At 34.4% G+C, this 15,485-nt stretch overlaps 1 protein-coding gene across 3 annotated transcripts in view; it reads right to left on the bottom strand.

Annotated features, from left to right (window-relative positions):
• LOC130443585 (transcriptional regulator ATRX-like) overlaps positions 1-15,485 on the bottom strand; it is a 108,035-nt gene that overhangs the window by 76,936 nt on the left and 15,614 nt on the right. For all 3 annotated transcript variants that reach the window (XM_056778331.1, XM_056778330.1, XM_056778332.1), the window contains one exon: positions 10,611-10,706. In XM_056778331.1, the coding sequence (XP_056634309.1) occupies positions 10,611-10,706 (96 nt within the window). The remainder of the gene's footprint in view (positions 1-10,610; positions 10,707-15,485) is intronic.

Genomic DNA, 15,485 nt, shown 5'->3' with positions numbered 1-15,485 from the left:
AAGTTCACTCCAGAAACTTTCAAATAGTGTATAACTTTTTTGGAGTATCGCAAAGTGAAGCCTGTTGTCAGAAGATGGAGCAACACTTATGCTACTGTTGAACTTTCGGAAGAAACCTCATTGAACGATAGTGCTATAAACTTTTTACAGCAATCAAAATACCATCAGAATTTCGAAGCCAAAATCAAATTACTCCAGAAAGTGAACAAGCACGTGTTGATGCACCAGAACATGCTGGAGAGTCTACAGAACACAATGACATTGAGATGTTGGAGAAAATCAGTTCTTTTGCGGATACTTCTGCAATTCCTTGTCATAAATGCTATAAGGATCTGCGAGACATTAATAAAAAAGAAGAAAGTGATTTTATAAAGAAACGCAATGCTTCGAATACAGCTAATGAATTGCTGCGTGAAATGATAGAATAATTGGTTGTTGAAAAAAATGAATAATACAAGTTGTTATCGGATTCTATTAGCAGCAGTTCATTTTCCGATCGCCACTTAGAAGGTAAGATCATGGATACTTTTTCGAAAACGAACAAAATTATTTATGCTGAAAAAAAGAAGTTTCTTGCTCCGATTTCAGCTGATATTGTGGCATATAGTGATTTATTTAGAAGCATGGCAATGAAGGGGACAATTCGTTCGGTTGCAGCACAACTCCGAAAGGAAATTCAAAATTGTACGACAACAAAATTATCCGATGATTGCACTGCTGAAGATTTAATTAAAGGTGAATTAGATTATGTGCCAGAACTTTTAACCTGCTTTTTGGAAACATTTGTTATGGGCGATGTTTCGCATCTATCGAGGCAAAAACGTAAAATAAGGAAAACAAATAACGATCTTGCAATTTTTTCTATTAGACAAGATATTATCTACGCTGCTTCAAACCATAAAATCAAAACTTCCAAACATATAAGTTTAGGTTTAGCAGTCAAAAGCTTGTGTAATAGCAAAACAATAATCAACTTGTTATCTAAAAATGGGCACTGTTGTTCGTATACTACTTATACTGAAGAATTAGAAACCGAATTAATTTTTTCTACGGCTAACAGTACTTTCGTGTGCCCTGAGTTATCTTACGTCGTCCGGACTTAAATACGGCAGTTGCCTTCGATAACTTTGATCACTTCGTCGAAACACTAAATGGAAAAGATACTCTTCACGATACAGTGGGAATAATTTTTCAAAATATTGCTCTAAATGCAGATACAATGCCTTCAATATCTTCAGCAGCTAATGAAGTTGAAAATCTAGCTTCTAATCAAACTGTATGCAGCAATACATCAGAATCTACGCTTCTAACACCGAGAAACCGGAAAAGCCGAGTCTTTGAAGAAATAACTTTTGAGATGCGCCCATTTACAAAAATATTAAAAATAGCAACTTGGAATGAGCTTGACATTTCCGCACTCAAAGTTCCTGCAAATTTAATTACAGCTAAACAATTAGATATTATGTGGATGTTGTCGCATAAGCTCAATGTAGGGGAAGTCGGGGGAATACCGCGCACGGGGGAATAACGCGCATCCAGGTTAATCAGAATCTATAAACTTCTTAAATACGTGGTAGAATTGCATGTGTTCTTCCATTAGAAACAAACATCCGCCGAAAGTTTCGTTAGAATTTCAGTGTATTGCAGAACGTAAGTGAGGTCTGTGCGTTTTAGGTTATGTATCTTCAAGTGGAGGTGAGTTTGTTGTATTATATGCTGTTCGGTAGTATTTTACCCTTTGCTAAAACAACCGTTTTTTATTCGGAGGCGTGCTTTGGGGGAATACCGCTGTTAAAATTAATCTTTAGAATAATTTTTTATTATGTTAAAATAAGTCGAAAACGTGGCAACGCCGCCCAACAGAAAGTTTTTTCTATTTTTGTATTAATTAGAAATGTGTTGTTGTTATATCGCCATTAAAACCCAACTAACACATGTTTTAATATTATTAATAAATAATACAGTCCACATATCAACAATTAGTTTATTTGAACCAGCAAAGAATTTTAAACATTTTGGTCTTCGATCCAGATAAATATAAGATAGAAAAATATCTAAACAGTGTAAAAACTATCTGGAATTTAACAACAATCGAGTGTGTCCAGTGGCCCAGAGAAGAGGCGAAGAAAAATATCGAGCGAAGTAACAAGCGATAGTGACTAACTGACTGAACGACTGCAATTCAGGTACTTTTTCCATACAATTCCTATTTTATTCTATTTTTTCCTTTATCTTAGGATCATTTGTTCTATTTAATCAGAAATGGTCGAAACTCTTCAATAAACTATTGAAAAATGATTCAATTATTTCAATAAAAATTACAATTTAAATGTGTTAAGACAATTTTAGCGGTATTTTACATCGCAACAAGATATGCGACGTATTTTTCTTACAATTTTCAATTTAACAGTTTATAATAATACAATTTATTTTCTATTCAGTCTAGGCAATTTATAATACAATTTCATTAGTTTGATTTATAAAAATCACATGCAATTATTTTAAAAGATACAAATTACTACTTTACTTACAATTTTAAGCCTAGTAAGAAGGTACAATCAATGTTAAGCAATTGAAGCAGCTATTTCATCACAATTAAGGTGCAATTTTCTGTCGTAGGTTATTTTTTGATAATAAATTACAATTTAAACTGCAATAATGCCCCCAATAGAGAATACTGACCTCACTATTTTATACCGTAAAAGAGGTACAATTAAACAAAAACTTACATTATTAGAAAAACTCATAGATAAAATTAACGAATCAGTTCTAGCATTTAATGAAATACAAATGCGATACGACAATCACTTAAATTTATTAGATGAATTTGACAAAATCCAATCGATTATAGAGTCTGAATGTAAAGAGGATGACTTAGATGAACAATTCAATGAACGCGATACATTTCAAGATAGATATTATGCTGCTTTTGATTTTTTGAAACAATTTATACAAACTTTACAACCACGTCTAGATACAAGCGTTGAACAAAATTCAAATTCAGTTAACAACATTTCGTCGAATAATTTTGATCCTCTTCAGAATGTTTTATTACCAAAGTTAAAATTACCTAGCTTTGATGGAGAGTTTCATCATTGGCTTCAATTTAAAACCAATTTTAAAACTATCATATGTGACAATACAAATTTGAATGAGAATCAGAAATTTCAGTTTTTAAAGGCGTCTCTAGAAGGGTACGCTTCTCGATTTATTGAAGGTTTAGACAGTACAGACAAACCATTTGAAAGAGCTTGGAACCTTTTAGGTGAAAGATTTGATAAAAAACAATTCTTAATCGATAGCCATTTCAAGCTTATTCTAAGTGTGCAAAATATTGTTAGAGAAAATTATATACAATTCCGTAAGTTATTGATGAAATTTCTAAACATTTAACATCGCTAGAAGGCTTAGAGTTAACTAAAGATATTTTATACGACTCCTTTATTATTTATATTGTGTCCAATAAATTGGACAAAAATACGATTCGTGACTGGAAAGAAATGAAATATCATTCTGAATTACCAACTTTGGACGAATTTATGAATTTCTTGAAAGACAAATCTGACATTTTACAATGTTTAGACGAGTCTCAACAATCAACTCAATCCATAGGCAATTTAAGTAAGAATAAGAACAATCCAGTACATATGCTCTTATCAACAAATAAATCATTGTCCTGTAATTATTGTAAACAAGCTTATACAATTTATAAGTGTCCTCAGTTTTTAGCTTTAAATGTTGATACAAGAATTCATAAAATTAAAAATTTGCACTTATGCGAAAATTGTTTACTTGCAGGTCATGATAAACAAAATTGTAAACACGGCAAATGTACAATATGCAAAAGGAAGCACAATACACTGCTTCACAAACAATATAATGTAGTACCCCAGGCAAATAATCCTTCTAATGAACCAACAACTTCGATGAATGTAGTTGTAAACCACAATAATTCAAACACGATTTTAAAAGCGGAAACTTTCGCCAATTCACTGTTATCTACCGTCTCATGTCAAATTAAAGACAACCAAGGCAATTTTCATCAAATAAGAGCACTGCTGGATTGTGGAGCTCAATCCAATATAATAACTGAAAGGCTATGTAGTTTACTAAAAATGCCATTGTTACCTACCAATGTCTCAATTTCTGGAATAGGTAAATCTGTATCTTATATAAATAAAAAATGTTCTATTTCTCTTTATTCTTGTGTTAATGATCATGAATATACAATTTCATGTTTAGTCGTCCCTGTAATAACTGGTAATATTCCATTTGCTTATTTTAATCCTAGTACATTAAAGATACCGGAACATGTTCAATTATCTGATCCCAGTTTTGGATGTCCACAAGAAGTCGATTTATTGTTGGGCGCCAATATATTTTGGGATTTGTTATTAAACGAAAAAATAAAATTGGGAAATAATATGTTAGTTAACACTGTATTTGGATGGATAGTAACAGGTGCGCTTCCAATTGATAATAATAAAACAGTCATGTGTAAACTTTCAAGTCATATTCCTGAAGATGACCAGTTAAAGAAATTCTGGGAAATTGAAGAAATAAAAGGTAGTAATTAATTTTTATCTCAAGACGATATTGTGTGTGAGTCTTTATTTAACGAAAATACTTTCCGCATAGAAAACGGTCAGTTTGTAGTAAAATTCCTGTTAAAAACATCCCCAGAACTATTGGGCAGGTCTAAACCCGAAGCAATTAGAAGATTTAAGACATTAGAAAAACGGTTCGCGGATGTTCAATTTAAACAATTGTACACCGATTTTATTCAAGAATATGAAACTTTAGGTCAAATGACTAAATTAACTATTGAAGCCGATGGAATTAAATACTTTTTACCACATCATGGTATTTTAAAAGAAATGAGTACGACAACTCGTTTACGCGTAGTTTTTGATGGAAGCTGTAAGACGTCTACAGGGTGGTCGCTTAACGATCTACAATATATCGGCCCTAAAGTTCAGAATGACATTATAAACATTCTTTTACGATTCAGAACATATAAATTCGTGGTTTCCACTGACATATCAAAAACGTATCGTCAAATTCTCATAGATCGAGAGCATAGACCTTTACAACAGATACTATGGCGTGATAACCCCAAAAGTAACTTTTGCACTTATCACTTGAATACAGTTACATATGGAACTCGATCAGCTCCATATCTGGCTATCAAGTGTATTAAGACGCTAGCGGAACACAATATGAATCAATACCCCAAAGCCTGTGAAACAATACTAAAGGACGTGTACGTGGACGATTTGTTGACCGGTTCTAACGATTTAATAGAATTACAAAAATTATGTAAAGACATATATGATGTCTTATCATCCGCTAATTTCATTTTAAGAAAGTGGATTTCTAATAATTTTCAAGTAGTTTGTGGCTTCAAAGATAACAATATCTCAAATGCAATTTTAGATATAGGTGATAAAGAAAAACGTTGGGAATCCAATGGGACAATAAAAATGACATTCTAAAATATACAATTTTTTTTATCAGAAGTATAAGAGTTGGAGATTTAGATGCTTACATTTATGTTCTTGGAAAAATCGTCTGTTTTAGTTTTAGCAATACACATCCAGGCATTCGAGAGGAAATTGCTAAAGGCTCGTTTTGTATTAGGAGAACCCAAAAACCCTTTTCGCGGATCCCAGTTGACTTAACGTTAGAGGAAACAATCCATGGTGAAGCAGCACGTCGGCTCACGGGAATCGTGAACCTAACGAGCTCTATTTGTGCCAGACAACGTTGGGCACGAAATCATGGAGCTCGAACTCGAATTATTTCTTCACACGTTTTAAATCGTGCAGGGGTGAGTAACAATAGTGAAGACGTCGCCGCAGACTTACATCCAGATAGACTCGAGGAGCATCAAAAGCAAATTAAAGCTTTCATGCATAGCATTGAGCAGATCACCAATCCCTTCACTTCCTCCATAGACAAAAATAATCTATATAATATTTCTACAGGACAGGCTACTAGCCAAGAAGTTGCTAAGAAAAAGGTTATGAAGATTGGAGAAAAAGTTCATGAGGTCACACTTCAGCGGGATTTATTCGGTAAATTATTATCTCTGTTTGCAAACTTAGATCTTGGAAAAGTATTGTGTTTTCCAATAACACCAGTCCCGTTATCACTATGCCATATAGATGGTTCTTTTAATAAAACTGCAAAATCAGTACTGGTTCAAGAACTAGAAATGAGAATTGAGGAAATGGAACAACCACCACCCCAGGTAGACTGTGGAATCGTAGATGGCTTCTTCTTCTTAAATACTTTTAAACAAATGCCGCCCAGTTTCGGTGATTTATCAAAGAAAATTTTGCAAACTCTTGTAAAAACTCCGGCAGATAGTTTAGCTATTATATTTGATCGTTACTTCACAGCTTCGATAAAAGATTGTGAACATGCTCTTCAACGCAATATAGATGACAAAGATTTTCATATTGCCGGTCCTCAACAAAGCAGAACCTCTGACTTCTCCAAAGATTTAAATAATATAAAGTTTAAAGAAGCATTAGTGAAATTTCTTATCGAACATTGGGCTAAACAGGAGATGAAATCAATTATTGGTAACAAGAAAATATTTCTAATTCATGATTTATGTTACGTGTACTCTGTTATCGATAATGAATTATCGCGAATTATTGATCATGAACTGTCATGTCCCGATCATGAAGAAGTGGATACAAAAGCTGTATTTTTTGCTTGTCAAATGGAAGTAGAGTCTACTGTCACCATCAGAACCTCTGATACAGATATCGTGGTTATTATGTTAGCCAACATGGAACATATGAAATCGTCTGTAAAAGTCTGGATTGATCTCGGAGTAGGGAATGCACGCCGATATATCGACATTTCCGCTCTTTTTACGAAATTGGGCCCACTTGTATCAAAATCACCACCAGCTCTGCATGCTCTAACGGGATGTGATTACAACCCAGCTTTTTACAGGCGAGGTAAAAAAAGGCCTCTACAAATTCTAATGGGATCTGTAAATATACAAGAAGTATTTGCAAACTTAGGCTCTGAAGCATATAATATTGAGGCATCATCTTCCACTGTGGAATCGTTCATCTGCCATTTGTACGGGTTTAAAAAACTAGCTGACGTTAATATTGCTAGGATGGAAATATTTAATAAAACGTACAAAGTAAATGATACGTCTCAACACTTTTCACTGAATGTGCGTAATTACGATGCTTGTAATTTGCCACCATGTTGATCGGAGCTGCAACAAAATTTTTTGCGAACGAAATATATTGCTTGTTTGTGGAGAAACGCTCACAATCGTATTCCTACGGAAATGCACCACTAGAATACGGATGGAGAAATGTGGATGGAAAATTGGAGCCAACTTGGTTCCTAGGAAACCAACTTCCTGAAGCATACGAAGACATCGTCATAACACCTGACATTTTAGGAGATACTTTAGATTCAGATACGTTTTCTTTTCCATATTATACTATCATAACATAAATAAAACATTATAATGTATCATAACCATTCTTAGTTACACAATCACGAGATGACGAGGACGTCCAGGAAGTTGAAGTGGAAACAAACTTCAAAGATGAGTCTAGTGGAGATGAAGACTAAAATATGTATTTTAAATTTTAATTTAATATATTTAATTTTATATTAATAAATTATCCAATTTCTGTACATAAATACGGGTACGTACGGATATATTATTTCTAAATTTCCTTCAAAATGGTCAGACTAGCGATATCCCTCCATATAATTGTCAGATTATTATTCAGGAGGACTATGACATCAACTTGACCCTCCTGCATAAAAATCTCCTCGCGCTGAAAGTTTGTGTCATGTCCAAATCTTCAGATATTTTAATAGGACACTTTTTAAGCTTTAGTTGACATACACTTTGAATGTCTGACACGCTCGAATAACTTTTTTTTTCAACCGCTCGTTACTGCCAGCTCTCTTGAATTAATCGTCAGATTAATATCTAATAGTTACTAGAAATATAATGCGCGTACATACTGTAAATGACTGACGCGCTCGAGTTTTTCTAAGAATTGATTTTTTTTACTAATCAGACGGGTTCCCCTCAACACACCCCACATATGGAGGTTTCATGCTTGGTAGAGGAACTTTAAAGGATGCAAGGATTCTCTCTATATAATTTCTGACACGCTCGAGTCACTTCAAAAATCCCCGCTTGGGTTCCCCTACTATATGTTGTTGATTTCGACTCCATCGATACCGTTCAATTTCATTCCGCGCTTCGCGTTGCTCGTCAATTTAACTTACTCTTGTATATCTTTGAACCGCAGCATTTCGAGTTCTACGACTCAAGTTTGTACACCTAATTTCTGGCATTTTCAAAAACGAAACTTTAACTGTAAATTAAAGATAACTATTGTATTCTTCTTTATAATCTAGTATATTACTTGTTATGTTAGTCTATCCAAACTTACCAAAACTCCATATTAAATTGAGCTTTTAATATTAGGCGTAATTTGTCTAAACAAACCGTGATGTACACTAAGAAATTTAGTTTTGTTACATCTTTTTTGTGGGAAATAATGAATCAATTATTTTACATGTATTTTTTATGAATAAAATAAATCCCATCGAAGCATTTGTTTTAAACTAAATTCAGTCCCAGACGATGAATACATAAGTATTCGAAAGCTTGGAAAATATATTGAAGTTAATCCACTTTGGTGTTTCCTTGCCACGTTCCCAATAAGAAATATATAATCGAGCCCCGTCCCATTTCAGTAGGTCCACTTAGAAAAATTCGAAATTATTAAACTTTATTTTAAAATGCCAAAAATTAGCTGTAAGAAAAATGTTTTAAACTTTTAGTTATACGTCTAAAATAGGTTTTGGATAAATATTGTCAAATATTTTGAATGATATTTAATATGATGGAAATAGATAGGTCTCGTTGATAATAATTTTTATGCATATACAAGGGTTAATTGTTTCCAAAATTGTGTTCAAAGTTTCATTAGGTCTAAAATTGGCAAATAATAAAGTAGGCTGTGTAAGTCATATTTTCACAAAATGTTTTTTTTTAAGTGACAGATTATTGAAGTATTAAGGTGAGTATAATTTTTAAAATGGGTAGAGGAAAAGTTATTGATGAAAAAATTCGATAAATCATAATAAACTTATTCAAATATGGGAAAAAGAACTCAAAAATCGCGAAAGCTATAAACATTTCAAAATACAGTGTTCGAAATATAGTTCGCTTGTATAAAGCAAATGGTCCCTAATCGCCGATACGTAAGAGAATCGAATTTGTCAGACAAAAATAAACGAGCGTTAAAAAGAATAATTCAACAAAACAGACGTGCTAACTATGGTCAACTAAGTGTACTTTGGAGTAATGCAGTGGGTAGGCGGGTTTCAAGATCCACATGTCACAGAGAGGCTCAAAAATTAGGATTTCGGACATATAAGGTGAATTTTGTAACACCTTAGTTTAATGCATATTTTTCTAAATTTAAATTTTCTTAACATAGGCCAAGGAAAAGTCATTATTGACTCAATTCCAAAAGAAAAATAGACTTAAATGGGCAAAAGAGCATAAAAATTGGAATTTTGAACAGTGGAGGTGTATACATTGGAGTGATGAGTCCGTTTTGAAGTTTGCGTGGGTGACGATCGAAGTAGAGTTATTCGACAAAAAAATGAAGCTTTTCATCCAGATTGTTTGAAGCGAAAGTAAAATTTCCCCCATCTGTGATGGTGTGGGGCTCGATATCTGCAAGAGTAGTGAGAAAACTGCATTTCATAAACGGAATTGTCAATACTGAAAAGTACCTGGATATTTTAGAAGAATCATTGTTGCCAACAAGAGAAGTAACTTTAGCCGCTGGGAAAGCCTTTATTTTGCAGCAAGATGGAGCAACATGCCATAAGTCAAAAATGGCCCAAATGGTTCTCAGATAACAATATTCCACTTTCAGAGTGGGTTTCAAGTAGTCCAGATTTATCACCAATGGAAACACTTTGGCATGAAATGAAAAAGCAGTTGCGTGCAAATCCAGCTAGAACTGTCATGGAATTAAAAGAAAGACTACAAGAAATTTGGGATGATTTTACTCCCGAATACTGCCAGAATTTAATGCCATGCCTCAAAGAATTACGGCTGTTATTAAAAATAAAGAGGATGTTACGCAATGGTAACTTTTAAAAATATGTTTAATATTTAAGCTTTTCTGATTACATTTGGTTTTTGTTTTTTTTTGTTTGTAATTACAACATATGTTAAGACTTGTAACTCATGTAAAAGTATCTGAAATGTTTATAGATAATATAAAGTGCTCAAAACGAAACAATTTGCCGATTTTTAATAGCTGAAAAAGCAATGATTAGTAATTTTTTTCAATTGGGCCATCTGAAATGGGACGGGGAAATGTTGAAGATTCTCTTTCTCTATTTTCTTCCTCCTTAGTGACAATACATGAAATTTGTTTAAATTCTACTGTAGTGATGGTTTTTTATGATCACTGCTCGAGAGGACGAATTCTAGTCACTGAGGAGGAGTTTTCGGCCATTACAATTTCAAAATTTAGAATAAATATGCATTATCTTTGATTTAAAGTTGAACTTACTGTTTTGATTACTTTGATCCTGGGCTTCGAGATCTTTCTCTTCTTTAACATTTATATCAATACTTTCTTGATATTTATTATCGAATTGAGCATTTTCTACAAGATAAAATGATAATTACAAATATTACTTTTGTGTATAAGAATGGGTAGTGAATTTGCTACCCATATTATTTAGTAATATCTCTTTTTTATTTATTTTGTAACCAAAAAATCCAATAACTGATACCCAAATAAGATATTTGTGTAACATGTTCAATTCATATAAACACACGAAATTGACAAGAAGCCATTAATGATGAAAGGTTTCATTTTTTCTTTCTGAGCAAGAAAGATAATTTACCTTATGTATCAACATTTGTTATATCAATGCATAAATATCTGATTGTCGTTTGAAACTAATTTGTTGTTTCCTTGTAGTTTTTTACTGTCCACCATTTGATTTCACTTTACAGTGCTATTTATCTATTTTATCTCTATTGATACTGGGGCGCTGGAAATCTTTTCAATCGGGTTAAAAGCCGGTGTAGCCCAGGGTAACCAAGTTGTGCACGGGGTCTTAGGACTTTGCACCTCCTTAAACTGGCCGACCAGACAGCTAGATATTCCCAATACGTTTGGTAGTATGCGACTTAGATTGCTGATCCAGACCGGGAGGTTGATAAACATCTTCCGAATCCAAGTAGCAGGATGATTGATGTTTCGAACGATTCCCCTGGAGCATCACTGTATCCAGACCTTCTCCGGCATGCAGGGATCTGCTGGAATGGACCAACTTTCCCTAGCTACTCGAGGGAACAACCATCGAGACAGGAAATAATAATAGAAAGAAAAGCAGCGGGAGTTCACCGCTGTAAGGAATACCTTACGAGAAAGGGAAACAGGGAACCCACTGTTCTACGAGAAAAGATAACTTGCCGGACCTGGACTCAGCGGGGCGAGTTGCCTTTGGTATCTGCGCTACTTCAACAATGGGCTTGCATCAGAGGAAGCTAGAGCCAAAGCATTGGAGCATAGATTCAAGGGTAGTGAAACAAAAATACTACCCCCAGCTTCAAAGAGGAAAAGGGTTGAGACTACCCCAACCAAAAATCCTGAAAAAAAAGTTAAGAATGAGATGTTCTTTGGATGGGAGCATAAAATCCAATTCAGAGGCATTTACTTTCGGCCGAGACTAATTCTTGTCGACTATGAAACACCTCAGTCGGCTGAAGATTCCGCGGCTCGCGGGATGGGTTGGGGCCAAGTTGACTACGTGTGCGGGAGAAGATATCCCAAAAGTACACACTACCACTTTATTCCTCCCTAGGAGTAAAGAAGTGGAAGAAAAGAGGTTTCTACAGCTAATAGAAGCAAAGAATGAGGGACTTCACACCTTATAATGGAAAGTCCTAAATTGAAAGGAGGAAAGTAATGGTCAGCTCATTTGGGTAGGTATAGACGAACAATCCTACCTGACTATGAAGGCTAATGGTTACAGGTTTGGGAAAATGTCGGTTCACGGCCTAAAGAAAAAGGAGGAAAACGAAAATGCTCCCAGCACCTCAAAGAAGCACACTGAAGATGTGAAGGGCACAGATCACCTCCACATCAAAAACCTGGGCCACAGAGAATTTACCTCCAAGGCTGTAATAGAAACATAATGCGCAAGCAAGGAGCATCGGCAGTCATCGTCCGGGTACAGATATTGTATCAATTCGAGCACGCCTCGAATACGAGAAAAAACGTCAAGAAATTGTCCATACTCTCCAGCTACTTCGATGGAAACGCCATCGGAACTGCAAATACTAGTAGAATACTTCCAGAGAAAGAAGCTGCCAATACTCCTAGGATGCGACGCAAATGCACAAACACTATTTGGGGTAATAAAGACACCAGAGGTGGGCAACTCTTAGCAAATATTTTCACTAATAACCTTCACATACACGATGTAAAGAACACACCAACATTCGTAACAAGAGTAAGGGAACAAGTTTTAGACTTAACGTTGAGTACTTGCGAACCTAAAAAACAGGGTAAAAAACTGGAAGGTATCGAATGAGCCGTCTCTCTCTCTGATCATAGAATAATCATGTTCGGATCAGGGATAGATTCCGCTGAGCCAGAAATCAGTAGAAATCCAAGAAAAACCAACATGGGCTTCAAACACCTTTCAACCGTTCAAGTCATCAGGAGTAGACTGGACTCGAATCTTCCCAACCCTCCTACAAAGGAGAAAGGAAAATATCTTGCCATACTTGATCCGCCTCAGTAGATAGCAGTCTAGAGCTGGGTTACGTACCAGAGCCATGGAGAGGGCCATAGTAACATTCATACCCAAAGGACGGAAGAAGTACACACCATTTCAATCTATGCAAACAGGAGATGCCCACAAGAGGGAGTCACGTCTCCACTTATGTGTAGCTTAGTAGTAGACGAACATGAACACATATGCAGACGACATAGCCATCTACGCAAAAGGATGCTTTGACTTCAAGCTAGACGGGCAAGTAATCGAGTGGAAAACAGGGACAATAAACTTCTCTGGAACAAACGTGAGAAACAGATAATTACCAAAGCCACAAAAGACCTGATGGTGTGCAGTACTAGAACTAGTCTGAATACAAAGATTAGCTTGCTTATGTGCATTCGATGCCATGAAATCTTGCCCAACAGCCGCACTAAAAGTGATTATAAATCTTCCACCTCTCCACATAGTTCTGGAAAGCGTGGTAGAAATAACATCACTTAGAATTTTCAGAGACGGAAACATTAAAGAAAACCCGTTCCTAAATAATGACGAACCCTGGGAGATGTCTCAGGACGTCACATCGAAAAAGTTTAGCTTTGAGAAAAACTTCCCCTCAATAATAAAACGTGAAAGCGGTACCAAAACACCCTACAAGAAATGAACAGAAATGACATTAAATAGTATACGGATGGATCAAAAACAGTAGATGGAACTGGAATAGGAGTGTACTAGAACCAAACACTATGAAGCCTGTGCAGTGCACCACATACATACTCACAAACATCAAAGAATATACGAGGCTAAAATATTGAGATCTCCATCCTTCGATGAGGTCTGGTATTTGGGACTACTATCTAAACTCAAAAAATGACATGTTTGAAGTACTAAAATCTTACTTGAAGAACAGGCACTTTAATTGAACAACAAGATGCATGCACAACTAATTCAAGCAGGCGTCCCCAAAGGAAGTGTATTAGTTCCTACACTTCAATTGTAATATATAGCTAATAAATGGTAAATAAGTTCATAAGACCTTCACAAATAGAAAATAAAATTATCCTCCTGTAAAATTTAACAATAAACAAGTAATTCGAACAAATACAGTTAAATGTGTTGGCATACATCTAGATCGTACATTGAATTGCAAAAGCATATATTTGCAAAGAGAAAACTACAATGGGCTTGAAAAATTTAAAAAAAGTATGTTTATTTCAAGTAGATAGGATTAGTATTAACAAATTGGCAAATTTTAGAAGTCTGGATATATTTCATACCGCTCGAGATCCCTTCCAAATACGCTACAGGCTAAAATGCTATTTTGAAGACAAAGGGTTGATTTGTTGATAAAAATGGAGCGAGGTTTTTTCGTGGTTCTTCAGACAACTTTACCCAAATTGATTTCTTTGCAATGGTTACTTAATTTGCCGCAAATAATCGAGTTCGATTTAGTTATATTTATGGTGTTTAAGTGAAAAATGTCTAATTTTTATCATAATATAATTAAAATGAGATAGGGAAGTTTTCTCAATGTTATAATAGATTTTATTAATTAAATTTAGTTAATGCCAGATGACAAGTAAAAGGTGTCAACAAACTTGCATAAAAAATGTAGTTACATAAAAGTCTTTATGAAAAAAGAATGTCTACCACATTTTAACAATTTCATCATGAAAATAAGACCGATTTCATTTTTTACTTTAAAAAATACTGTAGGGGTCAAATTTGCTCCATGGTTAACGTGATTTTTCAAAATTATTAGTTCCATATGTACACCAAGCCAATAAAAAAAACGAATCCCAAGTAACACCTTGTTACAAAAATACTTCAAGATACTCTGCATCGTAAGTTTCAAGTTTTGAATAAGCTATTTAAAAAATGAAAGTACCTATTTATGATCTTCATAACAAAACCGATTCTTGTACTGGATAAAACATTATTTCTTTTACTGCATTCATTGCATCACACCATTTTTTCTGTAATTTTTATCCGTTAGGGATACTTAAAAATACTTTATTTGGTGCAGTAATAGTGATGTTGGTACATTTTGATAAAATACAATATTTATAACGAACCTTTTTCGATTCAGGCTTCGATATCCTAACAAAAAATACAACCAATACGACGCGATACGATGCTAAAACTAAACAACTTGGTTTGGATGCTTTTAAAAATTTACATAAGCGCTATTATGAGTACTAGAGACGTGCGGTAAATTGCAAAATTTATATTAAGGCGTGCCCAATCATTCAAAAATTTAAACCCGACATCATTTTCAGACCCATTACATGAATTATATACTTGATGATTGGCAGAAGATCCCAGTTATCTATAAGCAATAAAGTGTCATTATAACAAATAATGCTTAAGTTCATCGGGACATAGGGTATCCAGTTATGGGGTACCATGGCGACCATGCAAAAAGATACTTTGATAGATATTTAGAAATCGAAAAACACTTTAGGCAATATCGAATTAAAAGCAAAATGAAATAAAGTGCTGTTTTGTGTCAAAAAGTCATAGCCTACTTATAATTTAATAGTAAATTGTTCATTCCTCTAATTTCAAAACGGTTAAAGTTAGGTATAGGGAGTGTTACATGAAAAATGCTTGGAATTTTACAAGGAATCCGAAAATGTAAAAAAATTGGG

The sequence above is a fragment of the Diorhabda sublineata genome, chromosome 4, assembly GCF_026230105.1.
Source record: "Diorhabda sublineata isolate icDioSubl1.1 chromosome 4, icDioSubl1.1, whole genome shotgun sequence".
Taxonomy (NCBI): domain Eukaryota; kingdom Metazoa; phylum Arthropoda; class Insecta; order Coleoptera; family Chrysomelidae; genus Diorhabda; species Diorhabda sublineata.
This window is presented reverse-complemented; position numbering and strand designations above follow the sequence as displayed.